Genomic DNA, 14,218 nt, shown 5'->3' with positions numbered 1-14,218 from the left:
CCAGAAGTTCCTCTGGCTACACTAATGGGGCTGTTCTAGCTATGTGAGCCTGCAGTACGACATCCTCTTGTCTTAAAGCATTTATCATGCTTTCTTGGTGTGACTTAACAGTCTGTCAAGCCAACATGATTTTAAGTTTTCATGAGGTCATGGACGAAGAATGTCTTATTCACCTTGTATGCTCAAGCACTGAGCACACCACCTGACCAAGTAAGCACTTGATAATTTTTTGTGTAGTTTTATGGTTTTATTAACACAAATATGATATGCACATAAGCTGACTATTCATTTTCTTTGCTGCACAGTCTGGCATTAGGACTGGTGACTCTGATGGCCTACCGGGCTGCTCTTTCGACATGGCTTTGCAGTTCTTAGAGGAGATATTGTGAGCAATCTCTGCATAGTGGATTTGTTGTACATCTGCAGGACTTCAAGCTCCTTGACCCTGTGAATTAGGAACTTCCAGAAACCTCTGGGCAGCATGTGTTTTTTCTTCTTGTTGCTCCCACAACCTATGTAGGGTATCAAGATCTGGCCCTTGAGGGGCGTCTGGGTGGCTCAGTCAGTTAAGCATCTGCCTTCGGTTCAGGTCATGATCCTGGGGTCCTGGGATCAAGCCCCACATCAGGATCCCTGCTCAGTGGGGAGCCTGCTTCTTATCCTTCTACTGCTGCCCCTGCTTGTACCCTCTCTCTCATTCTCTCTCAAATAAATAAAATCTTTTGAAGAAAAAAAAAAAGATCTGGCTCTTGAATCTTATGCACACCCTACTGTCAATGCGTCTGGATTTCTGCCAGTTGTGCTTAATTTTGACACACCGGTCTTACTGGTGGCAGATAAATTTCTTGGTCCTCTTTGTAATGATCTTGGGCTTCACCAGAGGTCAGAGGCAGGCTATGATGACAACCAAGTATGGTATGGCTACCACCTCCAAAGGAGGCTCTAAGGAAGAGAAGGCCTGATACATTTTTGTTGAATGAATAAATAAATGCCTTTGATGGACGTAATCAAGAGTATTGGGAAATGATAATTTTTCTCGAATTATGTTTGGACTTTTTCTGGAAGACTCTTTATAGCTTATACATGTGGGCACAACTAAAGAATGTAAATGAAAACAGAATGATAGATTATAAGTCTGCAGATTCCTAAATCTCCTTTTCTTCTGAACATTCTGCCATCAAAGTCTCTGACTAATTGACAAAGGACAATAAGAATCATCCCCTCATTTTAACCAAGAAGGGAGAACAATGGAAAAGCCACTGCAGGCAGATGACAACTTATAAGCTCACCTGATACGCAATTCTCGTAACCGGTTCTTTCGGGTCCAACCATGCGAGGCATGACACTGCACTGGATGACTGGCACTAGGTATCTCACTCCGGATCCCCAAGAGGGTAGAAGACTTCTGGTTGGCCGATATCTTTGGAGGATAAGGTTTCTTAACTGCACCACCCCTAAAAGACCTTAAATTTGAGGAGCAATTGGGAAAGGGAGAGAATCAAATTATCTCTGCATTAAAATATCTTTTAACACGGGTGAAATTAAACAAATAAGGACACCTGGGTGGCTCAGCGGTTTAGTGCCTCCTTCGGCCCAGGGCCTGATCCTGGAGACCCAGGATCGAGTCCCACGTCGGGCTCCCTGCATGGGGCCTGCTTCTCCCTCTGCCTATGTCTCTGCCTCTCTCTCTGTGTATGTGTTTCTCATGAATAAATAAATACAATCTTAAAAAAAATAAGCCCAAGGACTCAGACTAATAATAACTATGCTTCAAAAAAAAAAAAAAAAAAACCAACTATGCTTCAAGGACAATAAGCAGCTCAATCTCTGATAGAAATACCTACCATTCACAATGGTGTGTCAACCATACCCAAAACTACTCCCCCCCAGTGATGATTAGATAGGACTCAAAGGACTCAGCATATACTCGTACTCGCAGCTAAAATTTATTATAGCAAGAGGACCCAAACCAAAATCCGTAAAGAGAAAAGGGGCATGGGGCAAAGGCTGCTGGAAATTAGGTGCATATTTCCAAGAGTCTTCTCCCAGGGGAGTCACATAGGGTATCCTTAATTCTCCCAGCATTGAATTATGTGAACACATGTGAAGTGTTGTCTATCAGGGAAACTTATTAGAGACTCAGGGGGGCAAAGTTCTCACTGGGAGCTGGTCCTACAGGCATCCTCTGCCTATCACACACCAAAATTTTAGATTCCTAGAATGAAGCAGGTGCTCAGTATAAACCACATTGTTTGTACAAACAGCTCAGGCACAGTTAACTACTCTTATGAGGCAGGGAATGATGAGAACCTTCCCGAAGTTTAAGTTTCTAGACACCAGTCAAGAGCCAACTTTGCAAGCAGGACTTTCTAAGGAAAACAGTCTCAGGCCTGCAATGTTAATTCTTTTTTGCATGAATGGAAAACAAACATAATGGAGAAGATAAAAAAAGGAAAGTTAGTTCTTTAAAAACAGATAAAATTAACAGTCAATGAAACTCATCAAGGAGAGAGAGTAAAGGCCGAAAACCAATATTTGGGGGGAAAAGGGAAACACATCATTAGAGATCCTAAGAAGATGCTGTAAACATGATAAAAATAAATTTGAAGATACAAGTAAAATGGATAAACAGCTAGAAAAGCAAACTTATCAAAACTACACAAGTATAAAATAACCATTAGCAAAAATAAACAGTAATAAAAACCTTCCTGCAACAAAATCTCCAGGCCTAGATGGTCTTGCTGTCAAGATCTACCAAAGTGCAAGGAAAAATTCATGCCAATCTCACATAAACTAGTTTAAGAATTCTTTTTTATGGGATCCCTGGGTGGCTCAGCGGTTTTGCGCCTGCCTTTGGCCCGGAGTGCAATCCTGGAGTCCCGGGATCGAGTCCCACGTTGTGCTCCCGGTATGGAACCTGCTTCTCCCTCTGCCTGTGTCTCTGCCTCTCTCTATGTCTATCATGAATAAATAAATAAAATCTTTTAAATTTTTTTTATTTTTAAGTTATTATTATTATTGGAGAAAGAGAGAAAGAGAACAGGGGAGGGGCAGAGAGACTCTCAAGCAGGCTCCATGTACAGCACGGAGCCTGACATGAGACTTGATCTCACAACCCTGAGATCATGAGCTGAGCCAAAATTAAGAGTCACTCAACCAACTAAACCACCCAGGCGCCCCCTCAGAATTCTTTTTGAAAAAAAGAACACTACCCACCCCGATCTAGATAAAACCAGGTAATTTGGGGAAACTGGCCATACCTTATTTTTTTTTTTTTTTAGATTTTATTCATTTATTCATGAGAAACAGAGAGAGAGAGAGAGAGAGAGGCAGAGACACCGGCAGAGGGAGAAGCAGGCTCCGTGCAGGAAGCCCAACGTGGGACTCGATCCCAGGTCTCCAGGATCCCCCTGGACTGAAGGTGGCACTAAACCGCTGAGCCACCCGGGGCTGCCCTGGCCATAACCTTAGTACAAAACCTAACAAGGACATTTTAAGAAGGTAAAATTTACATCAATATCACTAATGAATACATATATAAAAATCTAAACAAAATATTAGCTAACTCAAGTCAGCAACATAGAAAAAGGACAGTATGATAGAGGTTTACTTAATTCCAGGAAAAGGGAAGATTAACATTAGAAATATCAGTCATTAAGAAAATCATATAATCATTTCAATAGATACAAAAAAAAAGACAGATTAAAAACTATTCAATACCCATTCATGACAAAAAGGTCTTGAACTAGAAAGAGAAACCTGATAAGGGATACCTAAGAAAAACTTATTCAGAGACCATACTTAAGGTTCTCCGTTTGAGATTTTTTTTTTTTTAAGATTTATTTATTTGACAGAAAGAGAGTGTGCTCAAGTAGGGGAAGTGGCAGAGAAGAGGGAGAAGAGGGACTCCATCCCAGGACCCTGGGACCATGACTTGAGCCAAAGGAAGACACTTAAGTGACTGAGCCACCCAGGTGCCCCCCTTTGAGATTATGAACAGGACGACTTCTATACAACATTTTACTAGAGATCCTGGCTCGCAGAGTAAAGCAAAAAAGAGAAATTAGGGGCACCGGGGTGGTTCAGTTGTTAAGTGCCTGCCTTCCGTTCAGGTCATAATCCCAGAGTCCCAGGATTTTGCCCCACATAGGGCTCCTTGCTCAGCAGGGAGTCTACTTTTCCCTCTGACCCTCCCCTCTCTTGTGTTATCTCTCTCTTGCACTCTCTCTCTCAAATAAATAAATATTTTAAAAAAGAGAAAAAATAGTCGTAAAGACTGGAGATGGGAGAATAAACTGTCATTTTGCATATAATGTGATTATACATGTAGAAAACCCAAAAGACTTTACAGGTAAATTACTAAAATGTATGAGTTTTTAGCAAGACTATTTGATACAAAGGCAATATCAAAAATATACATATAGTCAATTCTTGTTACTTCCAGTATTATAGTCTATGGTCACCTCAAATATTCTTTGTCATGGATTAGAAGAATCAATATTGTTTAAATATCCATACCACCCAGAGCCATCTACAGATTCAATGCAATCCTTATGAAAATCCCAGTCATATTTTTCACAGAAACAGAACAAATAATCCTAAAATATGTATTGAACCAAGACCCTGAAGAGCCAAAGCAATCTTTTTTTTTTAAAAAAAAAAGATTTGGGATCCCTGGGTGGCGCAGCGGTTTGGCACCTGCCTTTGGCCCAGGGCACGATCCTGGAGACCCGGGATCGAATCCCACGTCGGGCTCCCGGTGCACGGAGCCTGCTTCTCCCTCTGCCTATGTCTCTGCCTCTCTCTCTCTGTGTGTGACTATCATAAATAAATAAAAATAATAAAATAAAATAAAATAAAATAAAATAAAATAAAATAAAATAAAATAATAAAATAAAATAAAATAAAATAAAATATTTATTTATTCATGAGAGACACAGGCAGAGAGAGAGAAGCAGGCTCCTCACAGGGAGCCCTATGTGGGACACCATCCGGGATCCCAGGATCACGCCCTGAGCATGAAGGCAGACGCTCAACCGCTGAGCCACCCAGGCATCCCAAGCCAAAGCAATCTTGAGAAAGAAGAACAAAGCTGCAGACACTATGTTCTGATTTCAAACTATATTACAAAGCTATAGTTATCAAAACCATATGACATTGGTATAAAAACAGATACACAGATAAATGAAACAGAGAGTCCAGAAATAAACTCATGCTTATTTAGTCAATTAATTTATGATAAAGAGGGGCACCTGGTGGCTCAGTGGTTAAGCATCTGCCTTTGCCTCATCATGATCCCAGGGTCCTGGGATCAAGTCCTGCATCGGGCTCCCTACAGGGAGCCTGCTTCTCCCTCTGCCTAATGTCTCCGCCTCTCTGGGTCTCTCATCAAAAATCTTTTAAAAATTATGATAAAGAAACCACAGTGGGGAAAGGACAGTCTCTTCATAAATGATATTGAAAAAACCAGACAGCTACATGCAAAAGAATAAAACTAGACCACTATCTTACACCATACACAGAAATTAACTCAAAAGGAATTAAAGACTTGAATGTAAGACCTGAAACCATAAAACCCCAGAAGAAAACAGATAGTAAGCTCCTTGACATTGGTCTCAGTGATAAATTTTTAGATTTGACATCAAAGGCAAAGGCTACAAAAGCACAAATTAACACATGGGACTACAACTAAAAAGCTTCCTGCACAGCAAGGGAAACTATTGACAAAATGAAAAAGCCATACACTGAGTGAAAGAAAATATTTTCAAATCATATGTCTGATAAGGGGTTAACATCCAAACTACATAAAGAACTCTTACAACGTAATAGCAAAAAAAAAAAAAGAAAGAAAGAAAGAAAGAAAGAAAGAAAGAAAGAAAGAAAGAAAGAAAAAGAAAAAGAAAAAAAATCCAAACACTCCAATTTAAAAATGGGCAGAGAATCTGAATAGACATGTTTCCAAAGACATACAAATGGTAAACAGATACAGGAAAAGATGCCCAGGGAAACACACATTGAAACCACAAGGAGATACCACCTCACATCTGTGAGAATGACTCTGTCAAAAACATAAGAAATAACAACTGTTGGCAAGGATGTGGAGAAAGAATCCTTGTACACTACTGATGGGGATGCAATCTGGTACAGCCACCATGGAAAACAATATGGAGGTTCCTCAAAAAATTAAAAAGCAGACCTACCATATGATCCACAATTCCACTTCTGGGGATTTATCTGAAGGAAAAAAAAAACCCCACTAACTCTAAAAGATATATACACACCCCCATGTACACTGCAGCATTATTTATAATAGCTAAGATACAGAAACAACCTAAGTGTCTACTAACAGATGGATAAAGAAAATGTGATATATATATATATATATATATATATATATATATATATATATATATTCAGCCATAAAAAAGAATGAAATCCTGCCATTTGCAACATGAATGGCCTTGACAGCACTGTGCTAAATGAATCAGGTCAGAAAAAGACAAATACCATATGATCTCCTTTATATATAGTGGAATCTTAGAACAAAATAACAAGTTCAATAACAGACAAAAAGAACAGATTGGTGATTGCCACAGGTGGGGTGTGGCAAGGCGGGTGTCAAAATGCCTGAGGGGAATCAAAGCTACAAACTGCCAGTTATAAAATAAGTCAGTTATGTGGATAAAATGTACAGCATGGTGATAGTTAATAACCATATTGCATATTTGAAAGTTGCTAGGAGAGTAAATCTTAAAAGTTCACACCACAAGAAAAAATTCAGGGCACCTGAGTGGTTCAGTGGATGAGCATCTGCCTTCAGCTCAGGTGGTGATCCCAGGGTCCTGGGATTGAGTCCTGCATCAGGATCCTGGCAGGGAGCCTGCTTCTCCCTCTGCCTATGTCTCTGCCTCTGTGTCTCTCATGAATTAAAAAAAAAAAAAAAAAAAAAAGACTCTGTCACTGAGGAAGAAGGTGCAAGCCTTTGGATAAGTCTACAACTTCATCCACCAGGCAGCTAGAAGTTGTTGGCTTCCTATCTATATCTAGCCCTTCCCCATCTCACAAGAAAAAATTCTGTAACGATGTATGGCGAGTTAACTAGACTTACTGTGCTGAGCATTTCCTGAACAAATGTACAAATACGGAATTATTATGTTGCACACCTGAAACTAACAATGTTGTACCTCAATCATACCTCAATAAAAACTTTAAAAAGGAGAGCAGAACACTCCTTGTTTCATCTCAGCTGAGAATGTGCCTATTGAGCAACTCAAATCTTGTAAGGCTCTACCCATATCCAAGAATGACCCTGAGAACACCGAGAAATTGCTCAGAGATCTGGGGATTAAAATAAGTTTTGGAGGGCAGCCCGGGTGGCTTAGCGGTTTAGCACCGCCTTTGGCCCAGGGTGTGATCCTGGAGCTCCAGGATCGAGTCCCACATCCGCCTCCCTGCATGGAGCCTGCTTCTCCCTCTGCCTGTGTCTCTGCCTCTCTCTCTGTGTGTCTCTCATGAATAAATAAATAAAATAAGTTTTGGAGATTATGTTACTTCACAAATTCAGGATCTGCAAATAACGAGAATCAACTGTATATATTTCTATAGACTAACAACAAAAATAAAACTATATTTATATACTATTTTCAAACCACAAACACCAACTACAGGAGTAAATCTAACAAAAGTTGTATGGGTGCCTGGGTGGCTCAATCGGTTAAGCACCCAACTCTTGATATCGACTCAGGTCATGATCTCAGGGTCCGGGGATCATGTCCTATGTAGGGCTCCACACACAGTGGGGAGTCTGCTTGTCTCCTCTCTCCCTGCTTTCTTGCATGCACATGCTCTCTCTCTTTCAAATAAATAAATCTTTAAAAAAAGTTGTAAACATTTGGGGTGCCTGGCTGGCTCAGTCAGTAGAGCATGTGACTTTTGATCTCTTAGGATTGTGAGTTCAAGGTCAACACGAGATGAAGGGCTTACTGAAAAAAAAGTTGTAAACATTTCTGTAGGGAAAATTTTAGGACTCACCAAAATAGTTATTTCCTCCAATCTGATCTATAGCTTCAAAGTAATCCCAATTAAAACCCCAACAGTTTTTGTTTTGTAGGGAGGGAAAAAGGCCTGTCAAGTTGATTCTGAAGCTTATATAGAACTGCAAAGACCAAGAATAGCTTACAGTCATTTTTTTTAAAAAGTACTTGATGAGGGGTGCCTGGCTGGATCAGTTAATAGAGCATGTGACTCTTGATCTCAGGGTCATTAAGTTGAGCCCCATATTGGGTGTAGAGATTTCTTCAAAATAAAATCTTTTTTCTACAGTGCTTAAAAGCACTAGGTAAAAAGCCCTACTTAGATCTCAGACTTATTATAAAGCTATATAATCAAGACATCATGATTTTGTGGCAAGGACAATTCCAACCATAGGCACAAAGTAGAAAGCCCAGAAACAGACCTGAGCTTGAATGAATGGACTTTTGATTAATGATAAACATGGCACTGCAGAGAAGTCTTTTCAATTGTGCTGGCACAACTGGATATCCACATGGGAGGCAAAAAAAAAAAAAAAAAGTTAAACTCACATGACACACACAAATCACTTTCAAATGGTCTGGAGAAAAAAACGTGAATGGTAAAATAATAAACACTGAAGGCAATTCGGAATACCTTCATGACCCCAGGAAAGGAAAAGATCCCTTAAAACATGACAGATTAGATATATTTAAAAAGACTGATCATTTTTACTAAAGTTTAAAACACTATAATTCATTAAAAGATACCAGAATGAAAAAAGTGAGCTACAAAGACAGAAAAGATATTTGCAACACATAAAATATAGAAAGAATTTGTAATTTTTTTAAAGATTTTTAAATTTATTTATTCATGAGAGACACAAAGAGAAAGGCAGAGACGTAGGCAGAGGGAGCCCAATGTGGGATTCAATCCTAGGACTACGGATCACATCCTGAGCCAAAGGCAGATGCTCAATCTCTGAGGCACCCAGGCGTTCCAAGAATTTATATTTGGAAATACAAAAATTTCTATATATCAAATGGGGGAAAGATTCAATACACAACTGAATAGAAAAGTGGGTTTAGGGATCCCTGGGTGGCGCAGCAGTTTGGCGCCTGCCTTTGGTCCAGGGCACGATCCTAGAGACCCGGGATCGAATCCCACGTCGGGCTCCCGGTGCATGGAGCCTGCTTCTCCCTCTGCCTATGTCTCTGCCTCTCTCTCTCTCTCTCTCTCTCTGTGTGTGACTATCATAAATAAATAATAATTTACAAAAAAAAAAAAAAAGAAAAGTGGGTTTAAGACTTGAATATGTGCTTCAAAAAAGAAAATCCAGATGCCCCAAAACAGGTACTCAACAACAACAGAAATCATGAAATACAAATAAAAAGCACAGAGAGCTATGACCACAACCCTACCACAGAAGCACAGTATTGGGGAGATGTGGGGCAACAAGGACACCCGAACATGACCAGTCAGAGCACAAACTGGTACACCAATTTAGAAAACAATTACCTAGCAAAATTGAAGATTCTCTTCTATTCTGGCCCAGAAACCAATTCTGCTTATCAGAGTGAGATCCCAAAACCAACAGCATCAGTTTAGAAGTTACTAGAAATACAAACCATTGGGTCTGACCGAGATCTACTGAATCAGAAACTGATGGCAGAGTCCAGCAATCTCTTTCTGTTGCAGGCTCAAACTTGAGAGCCACTGCGTGTCACTCTATGCATATGAGATGTTCATCACATTCAAAAACTGGAAACACCCAAATGCCCATCAACAATATTGCATATGGATAAACTGTGTAATATTCTTATATCATGGTATCACAGAGCCAGGAAAATGAGCGAACTACAGCCACAGACAACATAAAGGAATCTTAAAACCTTAAAAGAAAGAATCAAGATACAAAAGAATACATGTAATATGATTCCATTTATATAAAGACAAAGGGGCAAAACTAAACTATATTGTTCTGAGATGTAAACCTATAAAGAAATTTGAGAAAAGGATTACTATTAAGGTAGGATGGTGGTTTAGGGAAGGAGCAGGAGTGATTAGGAAATAACATAAAAAGGGACTTCTGAGGTGTTGACAATACACTATTTCTTTACCCTGTAATGGTTACATGTTTGTTTCAAAATGATATAGTAAACAGTACATTTTATGCATCTTTCTGAATCCATGTTCTATCTAATAGTTTAATGAACTGCAATTCCCACCCCTTCTTCCCCAGTGCCCACACCGGCATCTCCACAACCTAAGAGATGCTCAAGGAGGAGCACAAGGTGGCTGTACTCAGGGTGCCCTAGAGCTCAGCTCCTGTGGCTACCAGCATGATCAACATCTGCAGCAAGACTTCAGTCCCCAACCATATAGTCTGGTCCCTCTTTAACAAAATCTTCATGAACTTGTACGGGGCTTCCCAGAATTCATCTATTCCATGAAGTCTAAGGACCAGAAAAGATGGTGGGTGATAGGATTCGGGCCCAAGACTGTGCCTCCATTGCCAAGTGCCTGAACATCTGGCCCCTGGTCTTGGGTCTCCTTCTGATCATTACATTTACTGTTATTTTTGCCACTGGATCACTGATAATTTTCTAAGCAATTTCAGAGGTCATAAAACATTATGGAAGCTATTAGCAGCTGCCCATGGCCTGAGGCTGTCACTCCTCTCACAGCATTTTATATACACATCAGTCTGCAATTGAATTCAATAAAGTACTTGTGTGTGGGGGGGAAGGGGACAAAAAAAAAAAGAACTTCCAACTTCAGCAAAATCATCCTCATTCTTGCTCAGAATCATAAGTTTAGTGATATTTCCAGACACTCAAAATGGTTTTGAACCATAACATGATGTATGAAATGTGCATTATATTCTGCACTCTAGAAGATAAACCCAAAATATCAACAAAAAAATCTTACCCAAAGTTCCTTTCTTACCACTCATGATTTAGGAAGAAACTTTTTTATTATTTATCATTTTTATACAAAAATGTTTACAGGTTTATATGGGCCACAATTTCAGCTATTTTTTTTTTAAAGATTTTATTTATTTATTCATGGAGACACACAGAGAGAGGCAGACATAAGCAGAGGGAGAAACAGGCTCCCTCCAGGGAGCCTGATGCTGGACTCAATCCTGGGACTCCAGGATCATAACCTGAGCCAACAGGAGATGCTCAACCACTCAGCCACCCAGGGCCCCCCTGCTTTTTTTTTTTTTTTTTTTTAATTTTAAGTCCTATCACTTACCTGGAGTCCACCTTCCTCTGCATTCTCAGCTTCCTTCTTTTTTGATGGAAATTAGGCCAGTGGCTTGATATATACTTCTTAGTAAGCAGATTCTTCATGAATCAAAAAGTTTTTTATCTTCCCCTTCTAAACCATAAGAAAAAGAGGGAAAAGGAGAGTAAATTATCTGAAGCCTTTTAGGAGTCACATTTTTTTTAAAACATTTTATTGATTTATTTGACAGAGAGAGCACAAGCAGGGGAAGCAGCAGAGGGAGAGGGAGAAGCAGGCTTCCCAATGACGTAGGGTTCATCCCAGGGCCCTGGGATCATGACCTGAGCTGAAGGCAGACACTTAACTGACTGAGCCATCCAGGCACCCCATGAGCCACATTTCTGAAAAGCTATATGCCACCTCCTAATCTCCTCTCCTTAATTCAACACTAGATGAGCATAGAAAGTCTATGAAGTTTTTTAAACTGAATTTTTATTTTTTTTATTTTATTTTTTTTATTATTATTCATTTATGATAGTCACACACAGAGCTCTCTAGTAATGGCACTCTGAATTTTTTTTTAATTTTTTTTTATTATTATTCATTTATGATAGTCCCACACAGAGAGAGAGAGAGGCAGAGACACAGGCAGAGGGAGAAGCAGGCTCCATGCACCGGGAGCCCGACGTGGGATTCGATCCTGATTCTCCAGGATCACGCCCTGGGCCAAAGGCAGGCGCCAAACCGCTGCGCCACCTAGGGATCCCTAAACTGAATTTTTAAAAAGTTATTTTATAAGAAAGAAAACTGGGAGGAGAGAGAATGATACTCAAAAGGCTCTAATTGGCTCATTCTTCCAGGTACTCTAGGGAAGGAGTGGGAAGTTTAATACCTTAAACTTCCCTTCATAAGGGCACTAGTAAGAGGCCAAGATTTTTTTTTTGCCTAGATTAGTTTTTTTGGTTGTTAATGTTACCTAGAAGAATCTCCAGGCACTTTTGGTCAATAGTAAATTACTTTATATAGTTTCCATTTTCATTTGGTATAATTTCTACCCATAATATTCATTATGAACCAAAAAAGTAACATCATTTTTATTTATTACTTAGTGCAAGGAGTAGCAATGTTGTGGGTTAGATTGTGTCCCCCTAAAAGATATGCTGAAGTCCCAACCTCTGGTACCTATGAATTGACCTGATTTGGAAATAGTCTTTGCAGATGTAATTAAGATGAAGCCACACTGGAATAAGGTGGGCCCTTAACCCAATACAATGGGCATCTTTATAAAATGAGGAGATGAGACACACACAGGAAGGACAATGCCATGTAAAGACAGACACATGATGACGAAAGTAGAAACTGGAATGATGTGTCCATAAGCCAAGGAACACCAAGGACTGCTGGCAATACCAGAAGAGAAATGCATGGAACAGACCCTCCTCTAAAGCCTTCAGGATGAGGATAGCCCTGCTGACATCTTGATGTCAGATTTCTAGCTTTCAGGACTAAAAGACAATACATTTCTGTTGTTTATAAGCCATGAAGTTTACACTATTTCCTCAGAGCAGCCTTTGAAAACTAATTCAAGTAGTAAGAAAAAGAAAAAAGATTTAATTTTTAAAAATATTTTATTTATTTATTCATGTGGGACAGAGAGAGGCAGAGACACAGGGAGAGGGAGAAGCAGGCTGGATCCAGGGTCTCCAGGATCACACCCTGGGCTGAAGGCGGCGCTAAACCGCTGAGCCACCTGGGCTGCCCAAGAAGTAAGATTTAAGTAGGTGGTGGAGGAAAGCTATTAAGGTTGACTTGTCCTATGTTGAGTAATTGTGAGGCATTCATAATAAAATATTCATTCTAAAAAAATGAAACCACCCTTTATACTGAAGGTCACATATTTCAATGACAATCAGAGAAGGAATTCGCCAGAAAACACTTAATCCATACAAAACAAATAGTCCTTACAGAGATCAAACATTTTTCCTCCTTGTGTTTCTGGTATCACACTCCGAGTAATAAAGGTCTCCTTTAGTGACTATTTCTGTAAATTAAAATTAAAGGATAATTCAAGTAAGGATATTTGGTTAAACATTGCTATAATAAATTGGTCATTGCCTTGGGTTTATGTCTTGTTATAATGATTCTATGGAATACCTCCAAAGTGGGATACCAATGAGAAGCAGGCCTACAGAATCTCAGAAGAGCTCAGAACTAGAAGGAACAAGGAATGGCTCCCAGAATTGTAGCTATAGGCCACAAAGGAGAGGACTGAATGAAGTCTATATGGTGAGCGGCTGGGGCCCCTGGTCTCTCTCACAACCCTGCCAGGCAGAGTATACAGCTTCTTCTCCACAAACCGCTTTCAGAATTCTGGCAATTAGATTGGTTATCTCCCAGTCAGGAGACTGGAAGAATCTTTGCAGAAGAAGCTAAGAACTAAAAGCTCTCAAGATTCTCACTTCTGTGCTCTACTTCCCTCAGTGAAAAAGCAGGCTTGCCCCCCCCCCCCCAAAAAGAGCTCCTAAACCTACAAGTGCTGCCCAGATACTGGGACCTTTTAACTAATTTCTCAGCTGCTGACGCTAAAGAATGAACAATCAAGAATTACAAGACATTTGGACGTGACCTCCAACAAGAAAGAGACCAAAACAAAGGAATCTGAGGAAGTATCACGGTCTGTGATGCATTCCTGCCAAGAACTTGAGTCTAAATATCATTAAGCCTCATCTACAACTAAGAACCAACTTACAAAAAATACAGGGAACAAATGATTCTGCAATCAGCAAAATCAATGATGTACGAAACTTCACGGGACTAACGACCCAGTTCCTTCAACAAATAAACTGAAGAAGAAAGGGGAAAACTTATATGTTAAAAGATACTTAAGATGTAGATCAATCAGGAATGCCTGGGTGGCTCAGTGGTTGAGCATCTGCCTTTGGCTCAGGGCCTGATCCCGGATTCCTGGGATTGA

The 14,218-nt window shown here is 39.9% G+C and overlaps 1 protein-coding gene across 9 annotated transcripts in view; it reads right to left on the bottom strand.

Moving 5' to 3' along the window:
- Positions 1-14,218, bottom strand: part of SFI1 (SFI1 centrin binding protein) — a 99,673-nt gene that overhangs the window by 77,697 nt on the left and 7,758 nt on the right. For 7 of the 9 annotated variants that reach the window (XM_025474611.3, XM_025474612.3, XM_035706638.2 and 4 more), the window contains 2 exons: positions 11,272-11,397; positions 1,290-1,463 (listed from right to left, as the gene is read on the bottom strand). In XM_025474611.3, coding sequence (XP_025330396.1) covers positions 1,290-1,463; positions 11,272-11,369 — 272 coding nt within the window. In that variant the 5' untranslated portion in view covers positions 11,370-11,397. Of the gene's footprint in view, positions 1-1,289; positions 1,464-6,786; positions 6,898-11,271; positions 11,398-14,218 lie in introns of those variants that run through there. The other 2 variants (XM_049101837.1, XM_025474616.2) reach the window with 2 other exon arrangements.

Source organism: Canis lupus, chromosome 26 (assembly GCF_003254725.2).
Source record: "Canis lupus dingo isolate Sandy chromosome 26, ASM325472v2, whole genome shotgun sequence".
Taxonomy (NCBI): domain Eukaryota; kingdom Metazoa; phylum Chordata; class Mammalia; order Carnivora; family Canidae; genus Canis; species Canis lupus.
This window is presented reverse-complemented; position numbering and strand designations above follow the sequence as displayed.